The sequence below is a fragment of the Drosophila grimshawi genome, unplaced genomic scaffold, assembly GCF_018153295.1.
Source record: "Drosophila grimshawi isolate 15287-2541.00 unplaced genomic scaffold, ASM1815329v1 contig_1367, whole genome shotgun sequence".
NCBI lineage: Eukaryota > Metazoa > Arthropoda > Insecta > Diptera > Drosophilidae > Drosophila > Drosophila grimshawi.
This window is the reverse complement of record NW_025062889.1, coordinates 13,611,577-13,638,225: the sequence shown is the minus strand read 5'-3', so window position 1 is coordinate 13,638,225 and position 26,649 is coordinate 13,611,577. Positions and strand designations below refer to the sequence as shown.

General features: G+C 37.9%; 7 protein-coding genes across 14 annotated transcripts; 3 read left to right on the top strand and 4 right to left on the bottom strand.

The window, feature by feature from the left end:
• Positions 1-21: 21 nt before the first annotated feature.
• Positions 22-2,662, bottom strand: LOC6561278 (NF-kappa-B essential modulator). 8 transcript variants are annotated; one of them, XM_032734347.2, is made up of 7 exons: positions 2,530-2,662; positions 1,851-2,169; positions 1,672-1,774; positions 1,097-1,404; positions 786-926; positions 366-728; positions 22-298 (listed from the first exon to the last, which is right to left on the bottom strand). In XM_032734347.2, the coding sequence occupies exons 2-7, from the start codon at positions 2,139-2,141 to the stop codon at positions 170-172; spliced, it is 1,335 nt and encodes a 444-aa protein (XP_032590238.1). In that variant the 5' UTR covers positions 2,142-2,169; positions 2,530-2,662; the 3' UTR covers positions 22-169. The 8 variants fall into 8 exon arrangements, with proteins under 8 accessions (XP_032590238.1, XP_032590240.1, XP_032590237.1 ...); XM_032734349.1 differs by having other exon boundaries at positions 2,478-2,605; XM_032734346.1 differs by having other exon boundaries at positions 1,672-1,777; positions 2,530-2,598.
• Positions 2,663-3,248: 586 nt separating this feature from the next.
• On the bottom strand, positions 3,249-10,215 carry LOC6561257 (rhythmically expressed gene 5 protein). The gene is made up of 3 exons (XM_001986710.2): positions 9,608-10,215; positions 4,405-4,591; positions 3,249-4,174 (listed from the first exon to the last, which is right to left on the bottom strand). Exons 1-3 carry the CDS (start codon positions 9,719-9,721, stop codon positions 3,579-3,581), a joined length of 897 nt encoding a protein of 298 aa, XP_001986746.1. The 5' UTR covers positions 9,722-10,215; the 3' UTR covers positions 3,249-3,578.
• A 1,158-nt stretch (positions 10,216-11,373) lies between these two features.
• LOC6560426 lies at positions 11,374-12,348 on the bottom strand. Its single transcript, XM_001986709.2, has 2 exons — positions 11,977-12,348; positions 11,374-11,922 (listed from the first exon to the last, which is right to left on the bottom strand). The coding sequence occupies exons 1-2, from the start codon at positions 12,301-12,303 to the stop codon at positions 11,473-11,475; spliced, it is 777 nt and encodes a 258-aa protein (XP_001986745.2). The 5' UTR covers positions 12,304-12,348; the 3' UTR covers positions 11,374-11,472.
• Positions 12,349-12,355: 7 nt separating this feature from the next.
• LOC6560425 (origin recognition complex subunit 4) lies at positions 12,356-14,512 on the bottom strand. Its single transcript, XM_001986708.2, has 3 exons — positions 13,945-14,512; positions 13,480-13,889; positions 12,356-13,199 (listed from the first exon to the last, which is right to left on the bottom strand). The coding sequence occupies exons 1-3, from the start codon at positions 14,134-14,136 to the stop codon at positions 12,431-12,433; spliced, it is 1,371 nt and encodes a 456-aa protein (XP_001986744.1). The 5' UTR covers positions 14,137-14,512; the 3' UTR covers positions 12,356-12,430.
• Positions 14,513-14,785: 273 nt separating this feature from the next.
• Positions 14,786-15,905, top strand: LOC116805117. The gene is made up of 7 exons (XM_043216360.1): positions 14,786-14,820; positions 14,877-15,008; positions 15,063-15,071; positions 15,233-15,388; positions 15,444-15,611; positions 15,671-15,706; positions 15,771-15,905. The coding sequence occupies exons 2-7, from the start codon at positions 14,958-14,960 to the stop codon at positions 15,804-15,806; spliced, it is 456 nt and encodes a 151-aa protein (XP_043072295.1). The 5' UTR covers positions 14,786-14,820; positions 14,877-14,957; the 3' UTR covers positions 15,807-15,905.
• A 1,190-nt stretch (positions 15,906-17,095) lies between these two features.
• On the top strand, positions 17,096-17,630 carry LOC122322624. Its single transcript, XM_043215588.1, has 3 exons — positions 17,096-17,201; positions 17,257-17,424; positions 17,484-17,630. The coding sequence occupies exons 1-3, from the start codon at positions 17,154-17,156 to the stop codon at positions 17,628-17,630; spliced, it is 363 nt and encodes a 120-aa protein (XP_043071523.1). The 5' UTR covers positions 17,096-17,153.
• A 287-nt stretch (positions 17,631-17,917) lies between these two features.
• On the top strand, positions 17,918-18,405 carry LOC6559542. Its single transcript, XM_001986705.2, has one exon. The coding sequence runs from the start codon at positions 17,960-17,962 to the stop codon at positions 18,317-18,319; it is 360 nt and encodes a 119-aa protein (XP_001986741.1). The 5' UTR covers positions 17,918-17,959; the 3' UTR covers positions 18,320-18,405.
• Positions 18,406-26,649: the final 8,244 nt, after the last annotated feature.

Below are 26,649 nucleotides of genomic sequence, written 5' to 3'. Positions count from 1 at the left end.
GGTTTTCAGAATGTTCCAATCTTGTAATATATGTATGTATTGTAAGATGTATTGATGTAATTCTAATTCTAACCAAACAGGTTTGTGTATTTAAAATAATCAATATGTAATATATATGTATAGATACATTTTTAAAACAACAGAATTGTGTGCTCTGAATAATAAGGGATTAATTCTTATCTAAGCAATCATTAACATGACTTTGCAGGACAGACAGCGAGCTAAACGACTTTAAGCAAATGGGACAGCGCATAAAGGAATCCGATGTCCTGGCTGCTGCTCCAGTTGGATCTAAAACCTATAAATGGAATAAGAAACCAATGCATTAATTTCAATGTATCTGTATCTTTTATTCGATTGCATACTCTTACTGGCCGCTGCTCAGCTCTCAGACTGCTTTGAACGGCGCCTGTTGCTGTGTGGATGACCTTTTTGGAATTGTGCACCTCAGCTAAGCTTTCAATTAACTCTTGATTGCGTCGCTGCAACGCGCGCAGATCCACCAGATATTGCTCCTTTTCGCCTGCATTCTTTTGCCGATCAGCGCGCTCCATTTCGAAATCACGTCGATATATATCAATCTGGGTTTTAAGATAAGCAATCTCCTCATCTTTTTGTGCATCCTTTGCCCTTAGCTGGTTGACATCGACACGCATTGCATTAAGTAGCTCTTCTGCGCTGGTTAAGTTTACCTTAAGACAGTTTATTTCGTCGACATAGGTTTTCTTCTGTAATTTAGCAGATTGATTATATAATTTGGTGAGTTTTGTATACATTGTACAAACCATGTCTTTGATTTCTAGATTTTCGGCCAGTAATTCAGAGACCTGTCTCTGAAGATCCTTGACTTGACTTTCATGTTTTTCGCGCTTTATATCGATTTCAGGTTCCGCATTGTCAACATCAGGCACAAAGTCGTAAGAATGCTGTCAATTTTGAAATTAGTTACTCTATAATTCCGATTACGATTAATGGCAACTACGCATATTGTATTACATTAAAAACTGTTTCTTATCATGCCCTTTAGCAGCCATATCACAGCGTGATAAGATTTACAGTTGTCCAAATATATTTAACTAATACTAGTACTACTTACCAATTGGTGCTGTTGTAGCTTGTCAATTTGAACACGCATATTATTAATTAGAGATGATTTCTCTGACACACTTTGCCTAAGATCATCGTGCTCCTTCTGGTGCATGTCTTCAACCAAACGTATTTGCTCTAAGTTTGTCTCGAGCTCCTTTTTAAGTTGCTGATTTTCCACGGTTAACTTCTCAATTTGCATCTGACATTGCTTTAGTTGATCTTGATATTGTTGCTCTCGGATAGCAGCTTCCTGTCGCCATTGTTGTGTAATTTTATAATATTCCTGCATCGTATGGTTGACCTTATCTAATGTTTCTACATAGAGAGATAATGAAAATGTTGGGATTAGGATAAATGTTCTTATATCAATGGTCTTACAAATAGAGTAATTTGCCGAAAGGTTTGAAAATAATTACTTAAGTTTGAAATTGAAATTTGAAAATAAAAGTACACATCTGTGGAAAGATAAGATAAGAATTAATCTTGTAATTCTTTACATTACAAAGGTTGTCTACTGCTTTCCCTAGATTAAAACAAATGTGTACTTTTTATATAGCACAATCTGATTAATACTGAACACACGTTTTAAGCCTATATACTCGGTCATCATAGTCTGCAGTTTAACGACATCCTCAGCGCAGGCTTGCATCGAACAAAGGCTGGGAAACTGCGAGTACACGCTGTTCTGCTAGAAATAAGGATTAAATGGAAAAAATAATCAGAATTACCAAATGTTTCATATTTGATTATGTTATGCATACCTTAAGCACATCGGGCTTGACCTCGCCCATAAGGAAACCAGTTGCCAAAGAAGTTTGCTGAGAGGGCAATGTTGTGGGTAGACTTCCCTCCGCAGATTTAGTCTGCTCCGATAAAGTGCTCAGCTGACTCAGACTGGCTGGTGAATCTACATTACTTTGAGCTTGCGGACCGTCTTCCACAACGCTTCCATTTTCTTCCATTTCCAGGCCGTCGTGAAGAGAATTAGCATAAAAGTGGAGCGAAGACAAAGGCGAACTGCCCAAAATAACGAATGACTCTTCGTCGGACATTGTGCATCGACTCACTTCAGTTATATTACTAAACAAAAGAAAATAATCAGTCTTGTGGAGTAGATTTACTGGGGGAGTCCCCGTTATTTATTTAAATTTGAATGACACTGGGAGAAAATATTGGACGCAGACTACTCGATTACCGCTCAACTACATCTCCGACGTTTGTTGCTTTGCCGTATTCACATATGCACGCTCATACATATAAATATACGTGTAAGTATTTGTATATTTATTATCTATTGTGATTCATTTCAGATACGATTTGTAGGCTTCCCCGCTTGCTGCGTCATTCCAAATATTGTTAGTAATACTCATAGAAATTTATGTGCAAACCTTATCTGTTTTTTTGTCTATACCAGCCTTTGATTAAACTAAATTTACACACCTTTTTTTTCGAGTATTTTCGGGTAAGTGTTCAATTAGTAATTTATTTATTTGTGTATTTCGTAGTCTCTCTGTAGTGTGCCCAGAGCGAAATTTACGAACAGCTGTTTTCTGAAACAAAATTTAAGTAATGCACAATAAAAATGAAGAAGTTAAGTGTCATTATTCAACACTGCTCCAACATGGCAGGCTGTTGGCATTTGAACGCGCCTTCATTCCAATGTATATTTGTATACATTAAGCGCACTTAACTTGTCCCTTTAATCTGAATAAAAACGTACATACATTATTACTTAGATATAAAAAAAAAATAACAAGCCTTTTTTATACAATTATTTTGATATGTACATGAAACAAAGCAATGGGGAAACCGGATAGGCCAGTTATTTAAAATTACATGCGATTGTAATTTCCAAATTCAATTCAAATTGCTGGACTTTCTGAGTTGAAATTATTAAGGATTATAAATGGCTTTCAGAACCGGATTCGCCTTTCTTTGCACATTTCCATTGTTCGTCTCAAAGTACTCTCACATCCATGCATATTTATTTTTATAATATGGGTTAATGAGGCGATCGCGTGTTGATTACTTAAATCAAGGAACTGGATTCCGTATATGTATGTACAACTGTTAATGCTTTCTTTATCGCCAATTTAATTGCATAAACATCCATATAGTACGACTATAACCAATTATAATCAAATTTAACTCGTTTTAAATTTAACTTTTTCAATAAAAATATGAAATATGTATTTTATTTTGTAAGAATCTCTATTTCAACTTAAAGCTAATGCACAGAAATAAATAAAATTATAGAAAACTTAAACGTTGTTATATAAATTGTACATATACAAAATTCAATTAAAGCTCAAGTGCATCGAAACCATTTATACAGTTAAACAAAAAGATTCCTCATGCACGACCAAAAAATATCACATTCAAAACTCTCCTCCATTCAATTTAACTCTCAGGCACACGACACACTCAATCATTATGCTTAAATCTAACTAGGATCTACTGAAGAGTAAATATGGAACCCATTGGACAGTTTACGCCTGCCCTTTGCCGTAGTAATAGCCGGCGCTGATCAACGGCTGTGACTGCGTCTGACGGTATTGGCGTCGCACCTGTTGCAGATGTGGTGGCTGCAGCTCCCGCTGCAGTGCAATGGCCGCAAAGTGTTGCTGCTTCAGTGCACTGATCGTGGCTATCTTGCGGTGTCTGTTGGGACGCGGCAGATTGCCGCTGTTGGCCAGCCGATACGATTCCAGGTCATCGTCACGCGGCAGCGGCCGATGCTTATCCTCGTCGACAGGTGTGCCATCCGGACGCAGGCGCATCACTAGCGGTCCACTCAGATACCTTTGCGGTGGCTCCGCAGTGAGGGGGGCAGCAACGGGCAAATCACTCGATTGATGAGCTGCTGCTGGCGGTGTCTGTTCGCTGCCATAGCCATAGGCCATGTCCATATCCATGGCATAATTGTGTTTATGCTCGCTAGCGCTCTCGAAGAGCGGATTTTGTTGCTGCTGCTGATGGGTGAGTATGATAAGCGAGGAGGCTGGTGGTGTCGGCACTGGCTGCGTTGGCTTGCGTGTGGTTATCAGCGTTGCGCTGGGATGATCCCGCATAATCGATGACCAGACTGCGGAAAAAGATGGTAAACAATCAAAATCACGTACTCTTATCGCTCATATGCGCTCATATGGGTTAAAAGTTGAAAACACGTTTCGCTTGCTGCTTATGATGCACTAGCATATTATCGCATGCGGAAGTTAATAGTGGATTCCCACGCTTCTGCTTTCTGGGACTGAGACTGGGATCGCTACTCATAAATATTGGTGTGTGTACAATGTGCATATGTGCAATACTCACTGAGCTCATTGGCATCGCGCTGATATGGATCGAGTGCCTCCAGCTGCGCATCGGAGAATGTCTGCAATTTCTCATAGCCATAGCTGAGCAGATTGTGCTTGCATTGGTTCACTGGCAGGCCGCCGCCCACTGTCGTCTTGCAGTGCACGCTAACCAACTGCGCGAACGTCGAGTATAGGTAAGACATCTGCAAGAGATCGAGAAAGAGAGAAGCAGAGAGAGAGAGAGGCGAAATTAGAGATAGATTAGAGACAGTGTTAGGCAACTGACAGCGGCAACAGTGCGTGTGAGTGATGCGCTCAAATGAAATGCATTTCAAAAGTATGTCGCGTTGAGCAATCCGCTAAAAATGGGAGTGGACGACAAATGTAGGGGGAGTGGGCCGAAGGGTTGTGCCCGCAACTGTGCTCCAGTTTTTTTTTTGTTATGTGTTTTCTCTACGGTTCAGCAGCCAAAGCAGCGCATGCCCCAAGTCTATCTATCTGCTATTTGTGTTTAATTTGCTGCCATTCTTTGTGCTCAGCGAAGCGTTGTTTTCAACTGTTGTTTTTGTTTTTGTTTTTACGACAGAACATTCTACGCCGGATGACACATGCTCAAGATGCGCTGACGTAAAGCTACGCGACAGCCATACTAATCAAAGGAGACACTTTATGATAATCAAATGTAGAAGTTCCCAAATCCGGCATTTCTTCTTTATTGGCAGTTGGGGTTTTTTTTGTTGTGAATTTGAAATGCAAACAAAGAAAGTCTGTAGCAGTCTGTAGAAATTTTTGTGTGTCACATACTTTAATATATGGTATATGTTTGTATACCCAATGTCTTCGGTTCGGTTATATATCGCACCTTGATCTGGTTAGATTTGCATTTGGTTTTCAAACTTCGACTTCACTTCTTGGCTCTGATTGCGAGTTTTACAATTTAACGCTGTTTGCATAACGATCATGCCCGATATACACAAAACGCTGTCTCAAATTACAAATTACCGTTAAGACCCCAACAACAATGGCAACAACCTGTGGCGCATATGTTTATTGACCACAAAACGTGTGCAAACTGTAAAATGCAATTTGAGACCAAAATATATATGTATGTACACTACAGCTACTACTCTAAAGCCAAATGTTGTTTGTATTGTAAAGCAATTCGTGTGCAACACAAATTACTCAATTTACCCAGCACAATTTGTACAAATTGATGATATTTGTACGTGTAGGCTGTATATACGTATATTTACATACATATATATATATATGTACATGTATAAGTCTACATGTGATCGTCAGCAAATTTAATATAATGCGTTATCTGATTGGTAAGCCTTTTTTATGGTCCAGTCCCTGACACAAATATTTAGCCAGAATTAAAAAATAAATAAAATGTTTGCCAAAAAATAAAGCACCACAATAAATTATGGCGGGTGTTGTCAAAGTCACATACATAATATAGTATGTATATGTACATATATGTAAGCAGATCTTAACTTTATTAAAGCCGGCAAATGACTGAGATCGCACTTGCCGATTGTCTGGCTTATTGTAATTTATTAGCAGCTCTCTAAATGATTAACAACCTGACATCAATTGCAATTAATTAAGAGAACAAAACACACTCGGATTTATAATTGAAATTTTAGAATGCAAATATGCATATATGATTTTGTGTGGGAAAGCTGAGAAATGTGTAAAAATAAAGAGGCAAAACAACTTGATAATTTACAACTGTTGAGCAAGTTTTGTTAGAATCGTACTTGACCTTAAAATGAATAATTATGCTTATGAGTTATTCTAAAAATAATAAAGTATCTGCGCTTGCTAATAAGTAATAATGAATGACAGCTCGAGGAAATTCCAAGTTTTTGTAAAAAAGATTAAGTAAACAACGATTCTAATTATTGAAATCATAAATTATCGACAATTTGGTGCAAGCCCGGAACTAAAGTGTTATAAAAAACGCAAAGTATTTTTTTGTTGGTGAACTTTATTATGTTATGTCTGGTTCAATAACCTGCTGATCTGCGCAGTACATATTATGAAACGATCGACAAAAAAAAAAACAGAAAAACACGTAAAAAGGGTAAAAATTTCAACAAAAATTTAAAGAGAAACGACGTTTGGGGCACAGACCAAAAAACAGATACATTCATATAATGTATGTATATAAATACATGCACAGACCTGCTCAACATGATTGCCATTATCATTGGATAAGTTCAGCGTTCATAATAATATAATGATGACGATGCTGCATTTTTGCTTATATATAATATATATAAATATTGTTTTTACGTAAAAAAGTAATGCGAACATAATTTATTTATTAAAGTTCGGGACAAAACCGGCCAAACGCGTTTGCCCCTAAGCATTAAGGGCAAAAAACCAAAAAAAAAGATATAAAGAAAAAACAGTAAAATGAAAAACAACAATAACATTGTTCAATCATTGGACTGTCTGCTTGTTTTTGCAATCGAAAATCGAAAGCGCTAGAGATGCGATGAGGCATGCGGGCAACGGTAAACAAAATGTTAATTTAAAAAAAGGGTGCTGCAGTCTAACCTAGCTGGACGAGACAATACCCTGTACACAGTTCTATAAATAAATCTATTTAATTTATATAAATAATTATAATACTATCTAGCTTACTTAAATTCCTTAAAATATAAATAAATAAGTTCATTCAGTAAAATAAAATAAGCTTTAGCCTCTGCGTGTAATTTTTAAGTTCAATTAGCAGTTTCAAACACATTTTTGTGTTGCCCTCTTCTCTGTTTATTTGTTGTTTCGTTTTCGTTTTGCGAATTGCGCTTTAGAATTCGAACTTTTGCAATTAATTAGCTTTTGGAAATTATTTTCTCATTTATTTATATGTATATATGCGGGTACCGGATGTACAATACACATGCATACATGCTTATATACATACAAACGTACATACAAACGTACAGTATCGCATTACAAAAGCAACTTTGTTGCTATTGTTCTCTTCTAACTATTATATAAGTGGCTTAGAATGGAATAACAATAACAAAGCTGTGGGGGGTTTTTTTTAAGGCGCAGTTCGCAGTTCTGTTAAAATTGATGCGCTGCCAAAATTCACACACATTTATACATTTCTATGTAGGATGTGGCTGTCAACTAAACGAAATGAGAATCTCGCCCTGCCTGACGATCATTAATAATACACGAATATGAATATATGTATGTAAAGTATGTATGTATGTGAAGCATTTTACTTTACAACATTTTGACTGGCCGTAGAGTTCATTAACTGTTTACGAGCGTGTAACGAGCACCGAACTGCCAACATTAAAAAAATAGATGCCACATTGGTGTCCGAATCCGAGTCCGAAGCCCAAAGACTTTGCGCAGGCGCCTTTGATGTCACGCTTTGTTGCGCAAAAAAGTGAAAAGCTTTTTTTAAATATTTCTTCTTTTTTTTTTTTTTTTTGTTTTTGGTTTGTTTGTATTTTTTATTATTATGTACAATCCCCGCTCGTCGCACTCTAAAGCAATTGTACATGTAAATGAAAAGAGCTGTTGTTTTTTTCCTTCTTGTTTTGTTTATCATAAACGAAATTTAACGATTTGTCTTGTTGCCATCGTTGCGCTCCGCTGGCCACAGTGCAGCTCATTTGGTTTTATTGTTCACATTTGATAATTGCTTTTCATTATGCTGGGAAATTGTTGTAGCCATTTATGGCAGTGTTCAAGTAGCTCTAAAAGAGTCGGTGAAAAGCATTTAGTTAATGGTGCAGGGAAACGCTCAATTTCAATTCGTATGCTTAGCTATGAGGACTGGTTCTTAGTTAAAAAAGTTTATATTATCTTTATCTATTTGGGGAGTCTATATATTCAGACCTAAATGATCTATTGTACACTGTGAAGAAAATTGAAACTGTTTCTTGCAGTCCATTGTCAACCCATCTTATTCTTTAATTCAATTATTTTTCACATCTTTTTTAAGCAGAAATCTTTATTTCTTAATTTCACATTGATTCTGAACTTAATAATTTACATAGCTTGAAAGCCTCGCTTATCTTTTTTGTAATATAAACAGACTCTTAGTAAACTCTGCTACTCGCCAGTCAAATATAAATAAATATTCTCTATCTATATTTTTTGTGTTTAAGCTTTTGGCTAATTTACACTAGCTAGCTTTAAGTTTCTGGTCAGTGGCCTTTCTAAATTTCCGCTTCTTGGAGTCTTCCATAAAAGTCTCGAGCTTTTCTGATGAAACCCACATTAAATGAAGCCTGTTTGCGCGTGTCTTTAGTCATACATATTTGGGAATGTATTTGCAACATGCAAACACTTGAAAATAAATAGTAGGCTCGGTCGCGAAGACCGTTTTACCAATCGATAAGAGTTAACTACAATATGGACCGGCTGAGCCGGTATTTAATAAAACACAAAACATTTTGTATTGTATACATGTCGCTTCCGAAGGATTGAAACCATTTGAGACAACGATTTACCGAAGTGTTACGATTGTTAAAGTTGACAATGTCAAGTTCAGGTATCTGATTTTCATATTTATGCCAAGGATGGCAAACACCAATGTTCCTCAACTGATTTATATATTCATATCAACTATGTGAATACATAACTGTAGTAAAGTGGCAACAGCTTCTCTTGTTTGATTTTTTGCTATTTTCTTGAGTATTCATTGTTCAGTTGTGAATCAGCTAACTATTATTTGGCTGTTGGCTACGACTGCGATACAGTTATGCAAATGAGACTCAAATACCGCTCACCGATGTTCGGCATTAATGTCTGCTGTCCATGCATATTCAGTATATTCATTTATTCAATTCAAAACGATAGATATAACAAAAAGCGCAGTTAAGACTTACAAATATCAACAACGACTAATTATGTGCAGAAATATGCATGAGTATTCAGGCATTTCTAAGTATTTATGATGTTCATTGACATGTTATCAAAATATCAAAATGCAGATCTCATCAAAATATTGATAATTATGTACGTAAATGTGCGAAAAACTGTGCTACTTTTAGCTGATTCTCAATGCCAAGGACGAGTGCACAGCCCCATTGTCATTGTAACTGGAGCGTACGTGGGGGGTAAGCGTGATGAGCGGGAATATGAATGCCAAGCCTAGCTTGGGGTTTACGTTCGATTTGCCGACTATTCGCTGTGGTAAATGCATATGTATAAATAAATTGATATATGTTTCAACTTGCCTTTTCGTTACGCGACAAAAACTCCCAAATTGGTATTGACGATGCTGAGCTCATTTGGATAACCATGGCGCTGATCAGGCAGCTGGCCAAGATTAGTCTCGCAGCGTTCGTCATGTTTGTTGTTGTTGTTGCTGTTGTGGTTGTCGTTGTATTATGGCAAAGGTTGCTTGATTACCTAAGATCCAACCGGTCACCTGTGTCAATTGCACACCGTTAACGTTAACGTTGTGGCGCGTTGCCAGACTTTCTATTTTGACTCAATTAGAAAACGCTTTGTTGGCCCATTTGAAATTAACACCAAAAGCCAAAAACTAACTTTCTTTTGTCAACTGGCTTGGCTTGAAATTGTGCTCTTTGTTTTCGCACTTGATTAAATTTAAGTTAACAACAAGCTTTACTAATTTCGTTTTATTTGATTTTGCGTTTATTTTTTTGTGTCTTTTTTTATTTTTGTTTGTTGTGTCTCAGCTTAAAACGCAAAAGCTCGTTTCACGTTTCACGCCCACAGTTAAAATTCCTCACATATACACGCATACGCGCTCACACATACAATTGGATAAATTGCCGGCTTTGTCTGCTTCTGCGACTGCGACTCGTCTTCAAATGAAGCAACAGCCAGCAACGCACACGTATTTAAGCTCTGAGCACGGCTAAATTGGCGATGAGCGCGTGTCACGACGATCTATCGTATTTTGCCAACAAACACACAGACGTTCCATCGTGTATGTGTTACATACTCCATTCAGACACGCGCTCAGCTCCAACTGAGAGCAGTGAGTAGTGGAAGAGGCTCAGAGAGCACGAACTGGTGATATCCTCTCTAGCTCTAACTCTCGTATTAGACAAAACTCACAGACACACACACACACACACGCACACGGCAAACTTGTTCTACACGCTTGCAGTTAAAATAGAAATTGAATAAAACAAAAGCAAATACATTGCAAAAATTTCAAAGTCAAGTCTATAGGCATCGCAACATTAGGTCTGATCTCGTGCCTAATCAAAAGCAGTTGAGCTTCAGAATGAATATATGTATATATATATATATATATATATATATATATGTATATTATATACAACCAATTAAAAAGAATGCATATTTGATGTCACTTATTAAAAATTGCAATTCATAAGCTTCTGTTGTATGCTGTCAAAACAAAATGCGAAATGTTTAACAATCAATTGCTAATTAAACCTAATAAAAACATATAGCATATGGCGCCAGCCGGACCTCCGTTTCTGTTTGAACTATAATTTTCGTGAAATTGAATTAATTGATAAGTAAAGAATGACCAAAGAACTACCAACAAACACACAAATAACTTTGTATTTGTGCCACATAAAGACTTTTGGGGTATTTGGATTACGGAAACCTGTTTCAGTACCTTATGAATACGCATTATTGCTAATTATCCAAAGATTACATTTCATATTTCATATTGAGTGCGTAAATTAATTCATTTGAAATTCATACAAGTCAATGCACTGCAATTTATTATGGAAACAATATTTTTAAACATCAATTGTATTTTAACAAGTCTTTATGGGGGGCTCGATAGGTACAGTCACCAGCAACGACCGCTAAATTATTGACACAGATGAAGACAAATATCAATCGATTATATGAAAAGCCACCGAAAACCGTTAATCAGTTATATTCCTTAATGCATTGCAATCTGTCAGGCAGCAGCTGCTCTCGCATTTCTTAATCATACTAATGCAATGGGGTGCTTAAAAAGTAAGACGTTTAATATCTGGTTTAATCCTGACTTTATTTTAACCATTGCGCACACAAAGTCACAAAGACTGACATTAGACAAAATGTACATAGCATATTTGAAAGTTACAAGTACAAGTTACTCTTACAAGCGATTATATTGCATAAAGTTGCTATCAAAACGACCTGAACTGGTATACAAATCCCTATCGTCCTTGTTATACAGCATGAAATCGTTGCCTTGCCCATCAACGTCAGAGCCAAAGATAGGAACATAGCTGCTAAAGCTGAGATCATGCTTTAATCGCTGATCCGGATCGCGTCCCAGGTGTATAACTTTTGCATACAACTCCGCGTCGGCCTGCAGTGCACGATCAAAGTCCTTCCAATGCACGAACTTGACATGCTCGCTGGGAATAGCATTTCGATTCAATAGCTCCAGCAGCGTATTCGAGTTTACCGGCTGCACAACGTTCAGTTCCCGCTCCACATTGGCGACGCCATTGTTGTTGCCAAGACGACGCTTGCTCAACTGCGGCTGAGTCAAGTCCATGTCCATATTCCATAGCCAGGCCAGTAAGGAAGTAACAGAAGCCTGAAATACATCGATTTTAGAAATAGAATTGCTGGCAAAGTGTGGTCTGCTTACTTGTTTTGGATCGCTGCGACCAATGCGTGGTATGGTCTTCATATTCTTCATGGGGAAACCTTCGCTGCGCTTGCCTAGTCGTGGCACATTCTTGGTGATCTTCAGAAAGAAGCCGGGACTCTCATCGGCCTGGCCAGGGCACCACAGCTCAGCGAGAAGCAGCACAGCAAACAACAGGATAGTGGCAGAATTCATGTTGCCGTCGTACTGTGACAGGCATATGTCAATTAGTAAGAATTTATATAAAACTTCGACCCACATGCCAGAGATTAACTGCTTAGACGAATGCGGGTAGCAGCTGCTCCGAGTATTTGCATTATCGATCATGAGCACAATTGACCCAGTTGCATAACTTAAAACTAACCACAATTGAGAAAGCTTACAGACGTTGGTCGATAAGTGTATTTAAATAATGAAATAAATAAGGTTTAAATTTAAGGAATGATAGCCAACATCAGATTAACGAACTCTGCGCCCATTGCGCCACCTCCGTGGGGAGTGCTTGATAGCGTTGAACCGCTTGCTGTATTTGTCCATATGTTAGAGCCATTTTGTGCATTTCGAACTCCTTCTGCACCTTGCCCAAACCGCTGCTCGAAAGCGGCATGATGAGCTCCACAATGCGCAAATGCTCGAAGGCTTTGAGTACAATAGCACGTTCCACGCCCTGCATCGTTGTGGACACCTTGGCGAACTTCGTGAAGCGCGCAAATATGATTTCAAAGTTGAACGGATCCCTGTCGTAGATGCTCGAATGATGCTTTATCGCAATGATGAGACACAGTTCGAGCACAGAGAGTCCGCAGAGCAGCTCAACTTTATCATCAGACTCGTATTGGGCGGCCAGCATTGTAAGTTGCTCGCCTGTAATGTGTGGAGCATCGGGCTTTAGCTGTGCCACGAGCCGATATATAAAGTTCTTCAGAAATGCCTCGCTTATATCGAAATCGTAAAGCATTTGCAGAGTTTTCTGTGCTGCTGGTGTCTTGATAATCATAGCAATCTGTTTGTTCCAGTTCTCGGCATATCTCTTATCAAAATTATACTCAACACCGTCAAAATGATTTCGCTGGAAGGTGAACGCATCCGATTTAAGTAGCTCTAGGCTGTCAACGCGATCAGCAGCAGACTTCAGATCTTTGCTGCTGGGTATGCTCATCAGTTGCTGAAAGAGTCCTGCATACTCCTCAAATTTATGGGCACTGGGAAACAGAAACACCTGTCTGCAAACGAAATAAACAGACATGTTATTATAACAAGAAACAGCAAGCTATTCTGCCGAGGACTGAATACTCTAATCTATACCACGGCGATCAAGATAGTTTTCAAACTGAAGGACTAGTTTGGTTAGAAACAGCCAGTTGTACAGATGGACATGGATAAATGACATGATTATCTCAACTTATCTCTAAAATATGACCATAAAGTATATAGTCCGCAAATGGTCGTAGATGTTCTATTGGGTGCCTGCTGCAAGAATTGATTGAGGAATTGAAATCATACCTATGAGAGAATCGCGATTTGACTCGTTTTTCGAGTAGCTCAATGACGTCCAGGCGACAAGTTACGCCCAGCACACAGATTGGCGCCTGAGCCGACTGTGAGACATCAAAGAGATTGTAGAGCAGTGTTTGATTGTGATGTGTACAGAAGAGATCGAATTCCTCGAGCACGAACACCACGCTCTTGGACTTCTTATCGCCCGCCTTGAGGCACTGCAGCAGAAAGGCGAGATTCTCGGCAAAGGAACCAAACACTTTACCATCGGCTGCATTCTCAAGTCGCATTTGCACCGTAATTGATTTGAGAGCCAAGCGATCGTCCGTATGCAAATTTCCATCGAGGTGTACGATGAGCGTGTTGTCCACAAATGATTTGTTTTCCAGCAAATCCGTGAGAACGGCATTTATGAGCTGCAATGCAAAGTATTAGTCAGCAAATCGGAGGCTGTTATGTATATTGTATTACTGTCGTTTTTCCAGCCCCACGGGGTCCAATCAAAAGCAGGGAATTCGATTCACCCATTTCTGCTGTGCGCCGCAGCAGTTGGCGCACATTGGAGCGCTCCGCTTGGTATCCACGCAGTGTGGTGTAGTCACGCTGCAGTCGCTCCTTTAAAAATCGACGCGTTTTTATTACCTCATCTACAGAGTCGTGCATAATGGCTTTAATTTAATCACTGGGCTTTGATTGTGTATTTAACTTGTTTTGAATAAAAATTGCCGCCAAAATATCAGCTGTGCAGTGGTGGCCTACTATACGATAGTCATAACTATCGATATAAACCATCTGGTGTTCTGGAAGTGGAACTGTTGTGCAACGGATCCATAAAAAGAACTCCACACTTGACGAGCGTATTATTCAAAGTTGTGCTCATCATTTGACCACACTAAGAGCTTTGTTTGGCAGTTCAGATTCAAACTCAGCACATTTTTTAAGCTTTTCGTAAAATTAATTTTGAAGTTATACGGATGAAACTTGGCTTGCTTTTGTTTTGCTGCTGAAAATACATATGTATGTCGGAGCCGGCCGAATCGGATCACTGTACAATATCAATGCCATAGAAACGTTCGAATGAAATAAATCTTATGCGAAAAACTTGTTGTTTACTAAGTTATCGATATTAAAGTCCCTGTATATGTGAGGTATTATTTTTTAAATTAGACTTCTATAGCTTCCATCGGAACTACAGTTATTATATAAAGTTATTATTCATAATTTACTTTACTTTATTTTTGTTAATTTCAGCAAAGGTGTATAAATTTCAACGTGATTAAAATTTCAGTTTTATTTGTTTTTGGTTTTCTCCAATAATACGAAAATAATTGGTTAATAATTGGTAATGTACGCAAATAATACTAATTTGTGGTTTATTGAAAATAAAGTGAAATTGCAATCAGGCAAATAAAGCAATGTTTTTACTGGCGCAGTTCAGATCAAGAGCTACAACAAAACAGAAAATTTTTTGAAACGGCCTTCTGATGATTTTACAACGCATTTCCATAATGTTTGGAATAATCACTCTTATTGGAGTAAGTCAACAATTTATAAATTTCTCTTAGAACTGATTTACTTCTTATACTCAGATAACGAAGGTAATGTACGCATGAATGGTTATGGACTCGTCAGTCAAAAGTGAACCGATAACCGATCTATAATTGCAATAACTTTGAATCTAACTGTAATTTGCCATTTGTATTACGCAATCGGTAACGTTCGACTGAAACATTCTTATTTTTTTAAACTTTTCTTCTAGATATATGCCGAAGTCGAGTTCAACAATATAAAATGCTTAGCCCGGGATCCAAATTTTATCAACTTTGAAATGTGCGCTTTCAGATCTGTGAATCGCAGTTACAAATATATGTCTATAAGGGCCCAAATTTATGAGTTACCGATTACATATGCGTTGGTACAAGCGTTTAAGTTTCATTTGTCTCCTCGTCTAATTATTTATTGTTTAACAGATTACATTCAAGCTTTCGAAGCGAGACAACCAACATGTCTTTGAACGATTCAATAGTTCTGTGGAACTCTGCAGATTCATGAGAGATCGACAAAATCCAGTAGCCAGCTTTTTATTCTCCGTTTTTGAGGATTACGCAACTTTCAATCACACGTGCCCCTTTACTGAGGTGAGTGCTTTTTGTGTGTTAATCCGAATTAAAATATATATTTGGTCTGACGTTTTTAGTCTCACTATATCTTGGAAAAGCTGCCAGTTCAGCATGTGAGTAATGTGTTATCGATACTGCCTAATGGTCGATATATTTTTCATCTATTATGGACTTCAGATAACCGCCTCAAAGGTGAAATCATGGTGTATATAACCAAATCATAATGTTTGTAATATGTATATGTATATATGTGTATATATTATCAAGGTTGTCGATAGAATTATAACGAAAAATAGATCAAATATACATTCACTAGTTTTTTTTATCATGCCACTCGATGTGATAACTGCGGATCAGTTGAAGTACCACCGTCTGGTGGCCAACAAGGATGGCGCGTCAAAGGATCGTTGGCAAAAGACATTCAGCTGGTGTCCGGGCAGGCAGAACATCGACTTTAATCGTGTGGCTCAGATTTACTGCGATAGCTATAGTCGGTATGGCGAGGAGGCAATCATGAAATATCGATATTAACCATCTGGTGTTCTGGAAGTGGAACTGTTGTGCAACGGATCCATAAAAATAACTCTATACTTGACGAGCGTATTATTCAAAGTTGAGCTCATAATTTGACCACACTTAATAAGAGCTTTGTTTGGCAGTTCAGATTCAAACTCAGCACATTTTTTAAGCTTTTCGTAAAATTAGTTTTTAAGTTATACGGATGAAACTCGGATCACTGTACAATATCGATGCCATTGAACCAATCGTTCGATTGAAAAAATCTTATACGAAAAACTAATTGTTTACTAAGTTATCGATATTAAAGTCCCTGTATATGTGAGGTATTATTTTTTAAATTGGACTTCTATAGCTTCCATCGGAACTACAGTTTTCATATAAAGTTATTATTCATAGTGTACTTTAGTTTATTTTATTTAGTTCAGCAAAGGTATATAAATTTCGACGTGATTAAAATATCAGTTTTATTTGTTTTTGGTTTTTCTCAATAATACGAAAATAATTGGTTAATAATTGGTATTCAACGCAAATAATACTAATTTGAGATTACGTGAAAATAAAATGAAACTGCAATCAGGCAAATAAAGCAATGTTTTTACTGGCGCAGTTCAGATCAAGAGCTACAACAAAACAGAAGATTTTTTGAAACGGCCTTCTGATGATTTTACAACGCATTTCCATAATGTTTGGAATAATCACTCTTATTGGAGTAAGTCAACAATTTATAAATTTCTCTTAGAACTGATTTACTTCTTATACTCAGATAACGAAGGTAATGTACGCATGAATGGTTATGGACTCGTCAGTCAAAAGTGAACCGATAACCGATCTATAATTGCGAAAACTTTGCATCTTACTGTCATTTGCCATTTGTATTACGCAATCGGTAAGGTTCGACTGAAACATTCCTATTTTTTTAAACTTTTCTTCTAGATATATGCCGAAGTCGAGTTCAACAATGTAAAATGCTTAGTCCGGGATCCAAATTTTATCACTTTTGAAAAGTGCGTTCTCAGATCTGTGAATCGCAGTTACAAGTATATGTCTATAAGGGCCCAAATTTATGAGTTACCGATTACTTATGCGTTGGTACAAGCGTTTAAATTTCATTTGTCTCCTCGTCTAATTATTTATTGTTTAACAGGTTACATTCAAGCTTTCGAAGCGAGACAACCAACATGTCTTTGAACGATTCAATGGTTCTGTGGAGCTCTGCAGATTCATGAGAGATCGACGAAATCCAATAGCCAACTTTATATTCTCCATTTTTGAGGATTACACAAATTTCAATCACACGTGTCCATTTACTGAGGTGAGTGCTTTTTGTGTGTTAATCCGAATTTAAATATATATTTGGTCTGACTTTTTTAGTCTCACCATTTCTTGGAAAAGCTGCCAGTTCAGCATGTAAGTAATTTGATATCGGTACTACCTAATGGTCGATATATTTTTCATCTATTATGGACTTCAAATAAGCGTCTCAGAGGTGAAATCATTACGTATTTTACCAAATCATAATGATTGTAATATGCATGTCTATATTGTAGATAGAATTATGTATTTCTGTGTATAGAAATTTATATATATCTAATCAAGCTTGTCACTCGATTTGTATAGTGCAATCAAAATACGTTAATGGCTGTTAAAGTTATTAAGATAAATTATTAAATGCGTCAATAAAGCTTTATTATTCTAAAAACATTATTAATTGTTCCTCAATTTATTGCAAATCAGGTAGGCCGTTCAAAGTCATCAGTAGTAGAGAATAAATTATGTTCTCATTATAATAAAAGTAACATTATAACGAAAAATAGAGCAAATATACATTCACTAGTTTTTTTTTTACCATGCCACTCGATGTGATAACTACGGATCAGTTGAAGTACCATCGTCTGGTGGCCAACAAGGATGGCGCGTCGAAGGATCGTTGGCAAAAGGCTTTCAGCTGGTATGCGGGCAGGCAGAACATCGACTTTAATCGTGTGGCTCAGATTTACTGCGATAGCTATCATCGGTATGGCGAGGAGGCATTCATGAAATATGCTCGTCGTCGACGGCTGAATGGGAAACATTGCTTCAGCAATGCGGAGGCACTCAAGGCGAGTGATAAAGAGAGTATAGATGTGGTGAACAGTGGTGCAAAAGTGCCACCTACTGAGAACGGAGAATATGGACGATTTAAGCCCACACGAAGACACTATTGCTAATGACCAATTTGGAATATCAAATTTATAACTAAAAGTAAAATAATTATAACTACATTAAAATTGTATTAGAGTGAAATTCCATGTGGTGAGTTTCTCATATGTGTCACCAGATGGCTCTCACATATTGGCAACTTTTGATATCGAAAAAAAAAACATCTTTTCTAATGCGGTACACACAAAACGACAAAGAAATAAGATCATCTGCAAGGGCTTACCAGTTTCCAGTAGTTTAATGATATCGTTTTGAGCGAAAATTGCAGCCTAAATATCAAACTAGTCTTCTGGATGTGGAGCTGCTGTGCAACGGTTCCATAAAAACAACTCCACACTTAACGAAAGTACAACACAAAATTGAGCTCACACGAAATATTCCAACGAAATATTCCAGTTCTGTTATTTGGGCGCTCAGATTCAAATGCATTACAACTTGAAACTAGAAACTTGGTAAATGGTGCACTGTATTATAAGGCTGCAATTGGAACAATCGATCGAAGGATCATTATTACTAGATATGTGTGTTATTATATTGGGTCAACAAATAATTTAAATCACACAATCGTTCTTACTTTAAAATTTATTTTATAATAATTACGACAACCGCAAACAATTGGTTGTCATCAATAGGAATAAAAATGATTTAAGATTGATATCTTTCTGAGTGATTGTATTTAGAAAATGCAATGGGGTATATCAATAGTTATAATAAAAATATATGATTTTTTGAAACGAATCTGATGAATTCAAATTTTATTTCTGTAATATTTGCCATTAGTTACATAACGCCAATAAACTTATTATTATCTTGTCTAACTGACTTACTTATTATACTCAGATAGACAGAGATTTGAGATTGAGAATTAAGATTGAGAACTGAGATTGAGTTGATGGCTGGATTGCCAGTTAGCTCAGAGATTTGTTGCTAATGCAGCAGGACTTGCAAACGGAGCTAGGCTGGCTGCTGGTGGATGCGTAGCCAATATGGTGAATGCTGGGAACGCCTATGTCATGGAAGCCGCTACACATCCAAATTACGCGGCCAGCAAATAGCCGACCATTTGGACTGGTTGGGATGCTGTGATGCTGTTATTTGTTGTCCGGATTGGTTGCCAAGAAGCGCGTTTGTTGGCTGATGATGGTTGCTACAAATTTTATTGTGTTGATGATCGTGGTGAGTGTATACATCACTTATTAATTGCAGTGTTATGTTATGCATATTACTGCTGATGTAAATATGCCTGCATTATGGGCTGCGTCGGCTCCGATGCCCAGGAACATGTCACTGAGTGGCCAGCGATTGTTATGGCTGATGCATAATGGACGGTGCTGTAGTGCTGGTATTGCTATCAACGCCTACAACTACAATGTCCACACTTGAACACACACACACACACACACATCTCGTAATCGCTACGTATACACCTGTCACCAGGATCTGGATCTGGATCAGGTCGGACTGGTCAGCAATTTTTGGCAATGGCGTCCACTCAAGTAGGTCTATCCATCTATTGGCAACGCCTGCGAAAATTCAGCTGCTCATCCATCACTTACAGTACCAGACATCTGTTGAGCTTGGAGTCAGAGCAGGCTGCAGAGCAGAGCAGAGCATCTCCAGTTGGCAGTTTTCACTCATGCTATGCAATTAAGAGATCATCATGCCGGCGCGTCGTCCAGCGTCCAATGCTCGACATCGCTGACAATGCAACTTTGAGTGGACACTTCATTTAGCCACTTCGATTTGCATGACCGTGCGCATAATTAACAAGGTGAAAATGTCAGTTCAGTAGTAACCAGTTGATAGTCAACTTACAGCAAGTGTTTACTGTAACACTGCCGGGCTCTCACATATATCGTGTTTGTGTTATTGTTGTTGTTGTTACTGTTGCTGTTGCTGTTGCCTCTTCTCAGTATGTCTACTAGTTATAAGGTTCGCACAGGTAATTACCTGCGACCGCGAGTTGGTTGCACTTTTTATTTAGCACCCGCGATGACTCGACAAATGTAAACGAAAACAGTTTTTATGCACAGATGTGAGATAAGTATTATAGAAGAAAATAGCTCAGAGCATTGGGCATAAGCATAAGTAATCTAAATAGATGTGCATATACATAAACTTAATTTATATGTGACTCATAATAATAAAATATTGACTATTCAACAATTAGTTGTAATAGAAAATTAAGATGAAAAGATTTGTAACTAAGCCTGATTACTTACCGATAAAAATATAACTATGTATTCAAAACAATACGTGTTAGAATAATGTAAATATTTATTCAACGGACCTTTTTAAAAAAGTATGCTGGACTTAAGTTTATGAACTTAATAAATATTCTTCAAAGTTTTAGATTTACTTTAATATGTAGATTCTAATATGATATATTTCTATGTAATTATAAAGAGAAATAAACATCAACAGTAGATCAGATGAAAACCCTTGAATAAATACTATTCATTCTCATATTTAAAAATATAATTATTTTGGAATGGGTTTTCTAGAAAATATATAAAGTTCTCTGGGCTTACTCTATATGGAGATTATCCATTGCAAAAATGTATTTATATTTTAATAATTTACATTTGAAATCACTTTTGCAGTGATGCACTCTATGATTAAATCCAATCTAACGGAACTTAAATTTTATTTAGTATATATTGCAGTGGTTTTCCTCTGAGTTTTCTTTTATATATGTGTAGCCCAAGCAGCTGCTGAAAATGATTACAGGGCTTGGACAGGTGCGAGTATTACCTTCCGGCTAGACGAATAATATAGGTAAATCGATTGTCGTGGGCGCGTTTGAAAATAAGTTCTATATGCAAATTATGGCGCAAAGTTGTTTGAGTTAAAAAATGCGAGCAAGTGCTTTAGCTTTGGCCGTAAAGACCAAGTTTCGTTTTGGGGTTGTGCAGTAATCAATGAAACTTTAATGCAAATTTCGAATTCTGTGCCAATCGTCTTTGGGCAGTGTGCGTGAAACATTTCCGTTTCATTAGCCACGTGGTTGCATTCACAGCCTACGTCATTGATGTGCCAACTGTGGCCACGCGGTGGCAGGGGCAATGGCAGTGGCAGGGGCAGGGGATGCGGGGCGACAGCGGCAGACAAATGCGTGTGAAAAATCATCGACGGCGTCCCACAAAATCGCAATGCGCACAATTAAACGGTAGCAATAATTACTATCGAGTGAAATATAATAATGGCTATAGGGTAGATGTAGATATATGTGTGTAAGTGTATTTATATGTAGATACAAACATATATTTATATGCTTGTGTGTGTTTGTGCTTTGTCGGTTATATCTTGATTTGGCTTGAGAGCTTTCGATGTGCCTGTTTTCTGCGGTTTATTGTTTGCACAATTTTCCCATCGATGCGAACTTTTTTTGTTGACTCATGGCCAAGAACAAGATGAAGATGAAGATGAAGATGAAGACGAGGTAGTGGCAGAAGAAGAAGAAGCAACGGCACAGGCAGTAGCAGCAACAGCAACAGCATATGAACCAAAAATAAAAACAAGAATAAGTACAAGTACAAGCAAAAAGTTCGAGCTGCTGCTTCTGCTGCTGCTGCTGTGGGTGTCGCTCGAGCTGGCACTGTAAAAACAAAGGCAACAATCAGCAGTTGGCCAAAACAAACACATACACACACTCACACAAAGGTAGAGAGAGGGAATTGGTAACTGCACTTGACGCCTGAACTGAGGGTATTGGGCTGGCTGTGCGCACCCCTTTTTGCAAAAGGTAAACAACATTTGCGGATTTCACGCCAGGATCAGGATAGAGAGAGCATTGCTGATCCTATTAGCCGGTGCAATGCCAATGACAATGGTCAGCCCTTGACTGACTGGCGCCATGTCTGCGCGCAATTACACGAAGGCGGATTACCGTCCGGCAAAAACACAAAAATATAAAATAAAAGAAGGAAAAGGGACTTAATCCAGTTTTGCTTAACTTGGCCAGCAGGTAGCCTGTGCAACAAGTGTCGAAAATGCTGCCTCAAAAATTGATCAACTTCTCCGTTGGTTTCTCGTTCTCCCGGAAAAGCCAAATAAACGAATAAAAGCAGCAACAAAAAACTGCCGGGCAAACTTGAACATTATAAAAGAAATATATTATATATATATATATACAAAATGCGGCAGCTCATAAATGTTAAATAATAAAAAACAAAAAACAAGATAGTTGGAGCAGCAGCTGACGGCCAAATGTGACTTCAAATTAAAACGCCATTGGCATTTTGGCACGCATAGACAGGCTCAGAAGCAGACGCAGACGTGGAGCCGCTCATCAGTCATAAGAACAACAACAATAAAAACAACAAAAGCATCAACAATAAAAAATAAGCAGATTTCTTTGAGCTGCCGAGAATTGAATACCCTTTGGATACATATATCAATTATATGTAGATATGCCTGTTATCTTGGCCACACAGCGCTGCTCTTAAACGAGAACTCAATCTTCGTCAGATTTTTCTTATGCAAGCCATTTTGATACTCACTTGTCCATCACAGTAAGCTACTAAGTTACTAGATTAATAATGATAAAGTGATTAAGCTTTCTTTTTAACTATTCATCTGGAAGCTCAATCAAAATCAAAATCAGAAAATTTGAGGCAATATTTCAAAATAATTTACCAAAATTCTTCTAGGTGCAAATTGTGTTGTTGCTTGGTCATTGATTACATTTACCGTTTTTATAAATTTTCTACATTTATTTTAGAATATAACTTTCCAAACTACAAAATGAACAAGTTGCTTTCATCATTACATCAAGTTTTTAAGATTAATAATTTGCAGTTCTATTGGGATAAGTTTAATTACACGGAGAAAATTGAATACATATTTATTATTTCTGAGATTTGGTCAAAATATCTTTAACAGCTAAAAATTGTTAGCCGATCGTAAAAGACGTTTCGACTGATCCTGCAGAGTTTGAATACAAACGATTCAATTTAAAAGGATTCAATTTATAAAATTTGTTAACATATAACACTTAGTTAATTTTCGGCAGATTGTTTTATGTTAGAGCTGTTTGGAAGATATATTACCCATATTTTTTCATACAAAATTCGTTTATTGATGGGTAGTTGCGATGACTGAAAAGTGTTATACCTTTTGATAGAGCATATCAGCAATAACAACAGCAAGAGCAGCTCTTTTGGCCGGCAACGTTTTAACGTTTCAAGTTGTGCCGACTGCCAAAAGCTAATTTGCCAATTTCTTGGACTTGGTTAAGTCTTAGTTTGAATTGCCGCCAAAAGCGCTAAAGGGCTCAAATCCGAATTGATCGGGCCAACATTTAGATGGTACAAACTAGTATTGCCTAGACTCTTGGCAGACACACCGACACACCAACTCACCAACACACACACACACACACTCACACACAGACACAGCAAAGTCTGGCCAAATTAGAGTTGCGCTCATAATTCAATCAACGGATTATCAATCACTGAGCTACTTGTCTTGGCCAGTGCGTCAACAGCAGCAACAGCAACAGCATCATCCAGCTGCAGACGGTTTCGGAGATTCTGGCTGTTGGTTGAGAAAACGTGTCCAAGTCGATCAGGCATCAAAAAGCAACAACGGGCAATCACGTTTGAAAGTCATTAACTTAAATGATTCACTTTCTGCCCCATAAATTTCGCCACTAACTGGAGCCGATGCTGGCGTTGAGATGCTGCCTTAAATCTGCAAGCTTCGCGTTCTTCCTCCCCATCAAAAAAAACCCCCGACCCACCCCCCTAAGGCTCTTTCACAGAATGTTCCATTGTTGTCATAAATTTTGTATGGCAAACGTTAAAAATTGCTAAATAATCGCCTTAAATGAGTCTATAAAACCAAACACTGAAATTCGAGTGGTCCGAGCAACAAAATGAAGTAGCTCAAAAAATGGCTTGAAGTGAATTTTCATTACCAGCGGAAGTCGTAAATCAATTTTTTTCTTTTCGAGTAACCCCCACTCAAAACATAAAAAAAAATAACAAAAACTACATGCAACATTTTTTTTGTTGTTTGGGCCTAGAAATCTGTGAGAGAGCGTGGCTGCTGAGCTGCTGAGCTGGTGTCTAGCGGCGTCTGGAAGCGCATCCGCCAGACAAAGTTGCTGCCCAATTCAAAAACCAAAAAAAAAAAAAATAAAAATTGTAGCTAAGACGACAGCTATAATGATAGGGGCCAATTTTGCCGCCACGCAACACGCCATGTGTGTGTGTGTGTGTGTGTGTGTATGGTGTGTATATTTGTTAACTTGCCTCAAAAACAACAACAAGTATTTCTTTTCGTCTTTTCGTATTTTTGGGTAACGCTTCCGTTTCAAATACGCCAACATGGCGACACTTTCAGCCCCACTCAGCTCTTGGCCGCCCCACTCTCCAGCTGGCATTCGGCGGGCTCTTGCGTGTCTTTGGTCAGAGGAGAACAAGTTGGCCAGCACTGGGTGGCTTTGGCAATGACATAAGTGCTTAGAGTCACACAAAAGCGGCTCATTATAATGCCAATGGGATTATCTATGGACACCACACACACACACACACGCACACACATATATTTATATATATATATATATAGACAATCGCATTCATAATGCCTGTGAACTGTGAAATCCTTTTAGGTGGAAATTATGAAACAGGACAATGCCGCACAAGTGTTGCGGCAGATTGAGCAACAAAAGGGCCATAATTGTTAGTGCCTCTTAACACACAATGCGACACAGCCACAAATCTGTAGGTGTGGCTGCCAGCAACAATGTACTCTATCTCAGTATCTCTTTCTCTCTCTCGCTCTCTCTTTCACTCATGCTCTCGCAGTCCGTTCCTTTGTGGACCAACTAATGAGCGACAGCGAAAACAAACCATAAAAGATGTAAAAAGGTGCCACATTGCATCTCATGCAACCTGCTGCGGCGGCAAAGATTCTTTTGAGCCCACCTACAACGTCTGTTGACACTTGTGGCAGGCAGCCCAGCTAACTCAAGATTTATGCCCCCAAAACATATTTGGGAAATTAAATCATTGCCGCGGACAGTTTTATGGGCCAGGCCCGTGACGGTGGCGGCAACGGCAGCAGTCGCTGGTTCTAAGCGGGAATCTCTACTATAGCCTATAATAGCTATAACTGTGGCCTCCGTGTAGGAGCTGAACAATGCCCGTTGAGCAATTGGGTAAAAAAAAGTCAATTATGCGCAATTTGCTTAAGCAATTGACATTTTGTTTGTTTGTTGTTGTTGTTGCTCGTTGCCCGTTGCCCGTTGCACGCATACTTGGGCAAATAAATTGACAAATAGGATTTGCGTTTTGTCTATTTTCCATTTTCATTTCCATTTGAATGTTATGATTGTTTTTTGTTTTGTTGTGCAGGCCATTTTGGTTTTGTGAATTAATAAATTGCTGCCAATTTGCCGCCAGCCTTGCGAAGCGTGGAAACTTTTTCAAGCAACTAGCTCATGGACTCTTGGATCAAAGTCAGACTAGCCCAAGCCGAATTTTTATTATTACGCCTTTTGCACTTATGCTCAATAATTATACAATAGCATAAACAAAGGAATGCTTTGCTGTAAAAACTTCCAATAATTAATTGAAATCACTGGTGTCATAAAAATCGTCTTGCAAAAGTTGGAGAAGATTGTTCTTATATAATTTATTTTAATGCAGTCAGAAGAACAAAATTAAAATAATAACAAACACAGCACTAAAACACACTTAGCTTTTATAAGTGTTTAACAATAAAAAATAAGATATTAAAATTAGTATCTTATATGTATGGGAATACTAAAATTTGAAAATGGTCAAACAATTGTGGCAAGCATTGAAAGTTGACAAAGACGGTTTTCAAAAACCCCTCGCAAAACTTACATAAGCCAACATTTTCTAAAGCACAGAAATACATTAAAGAGCGAATGATTGAGCAATCAGCTCACAAAAATCATATAAAGCAACGCGACCTCGCAAAACAAAAACCCCCCCTTATACAAAAAAAAAAAAAAATACTAAAAATCAATTTTTATCGCTGGCACGCAATCCAAACGGAAGTTCAGTTCAATTGATTGGTGAAATTATCTACGGGAACTTGAAAAGCAGAGCTCATCGGGCATGCAGATCTTGCTGTGTTGTTTCAAATAAATGGTCCATTGGAGCGAATGAAACGAGACTGGACTGTGATCTGATCTTTTCTACTACAATCATTGGTTGCTCGCTTGAACCTTACCCCTTGCCGCTCTGCACTTGCCCGGCTGCTGCCCATTTAATTTGTGGCCAGTCATAGCGCCAAAGAGTGCCCAACAAGCTGGACAATTGAAGCAGGACTCATGAATGAATGAACACACACACACACACAC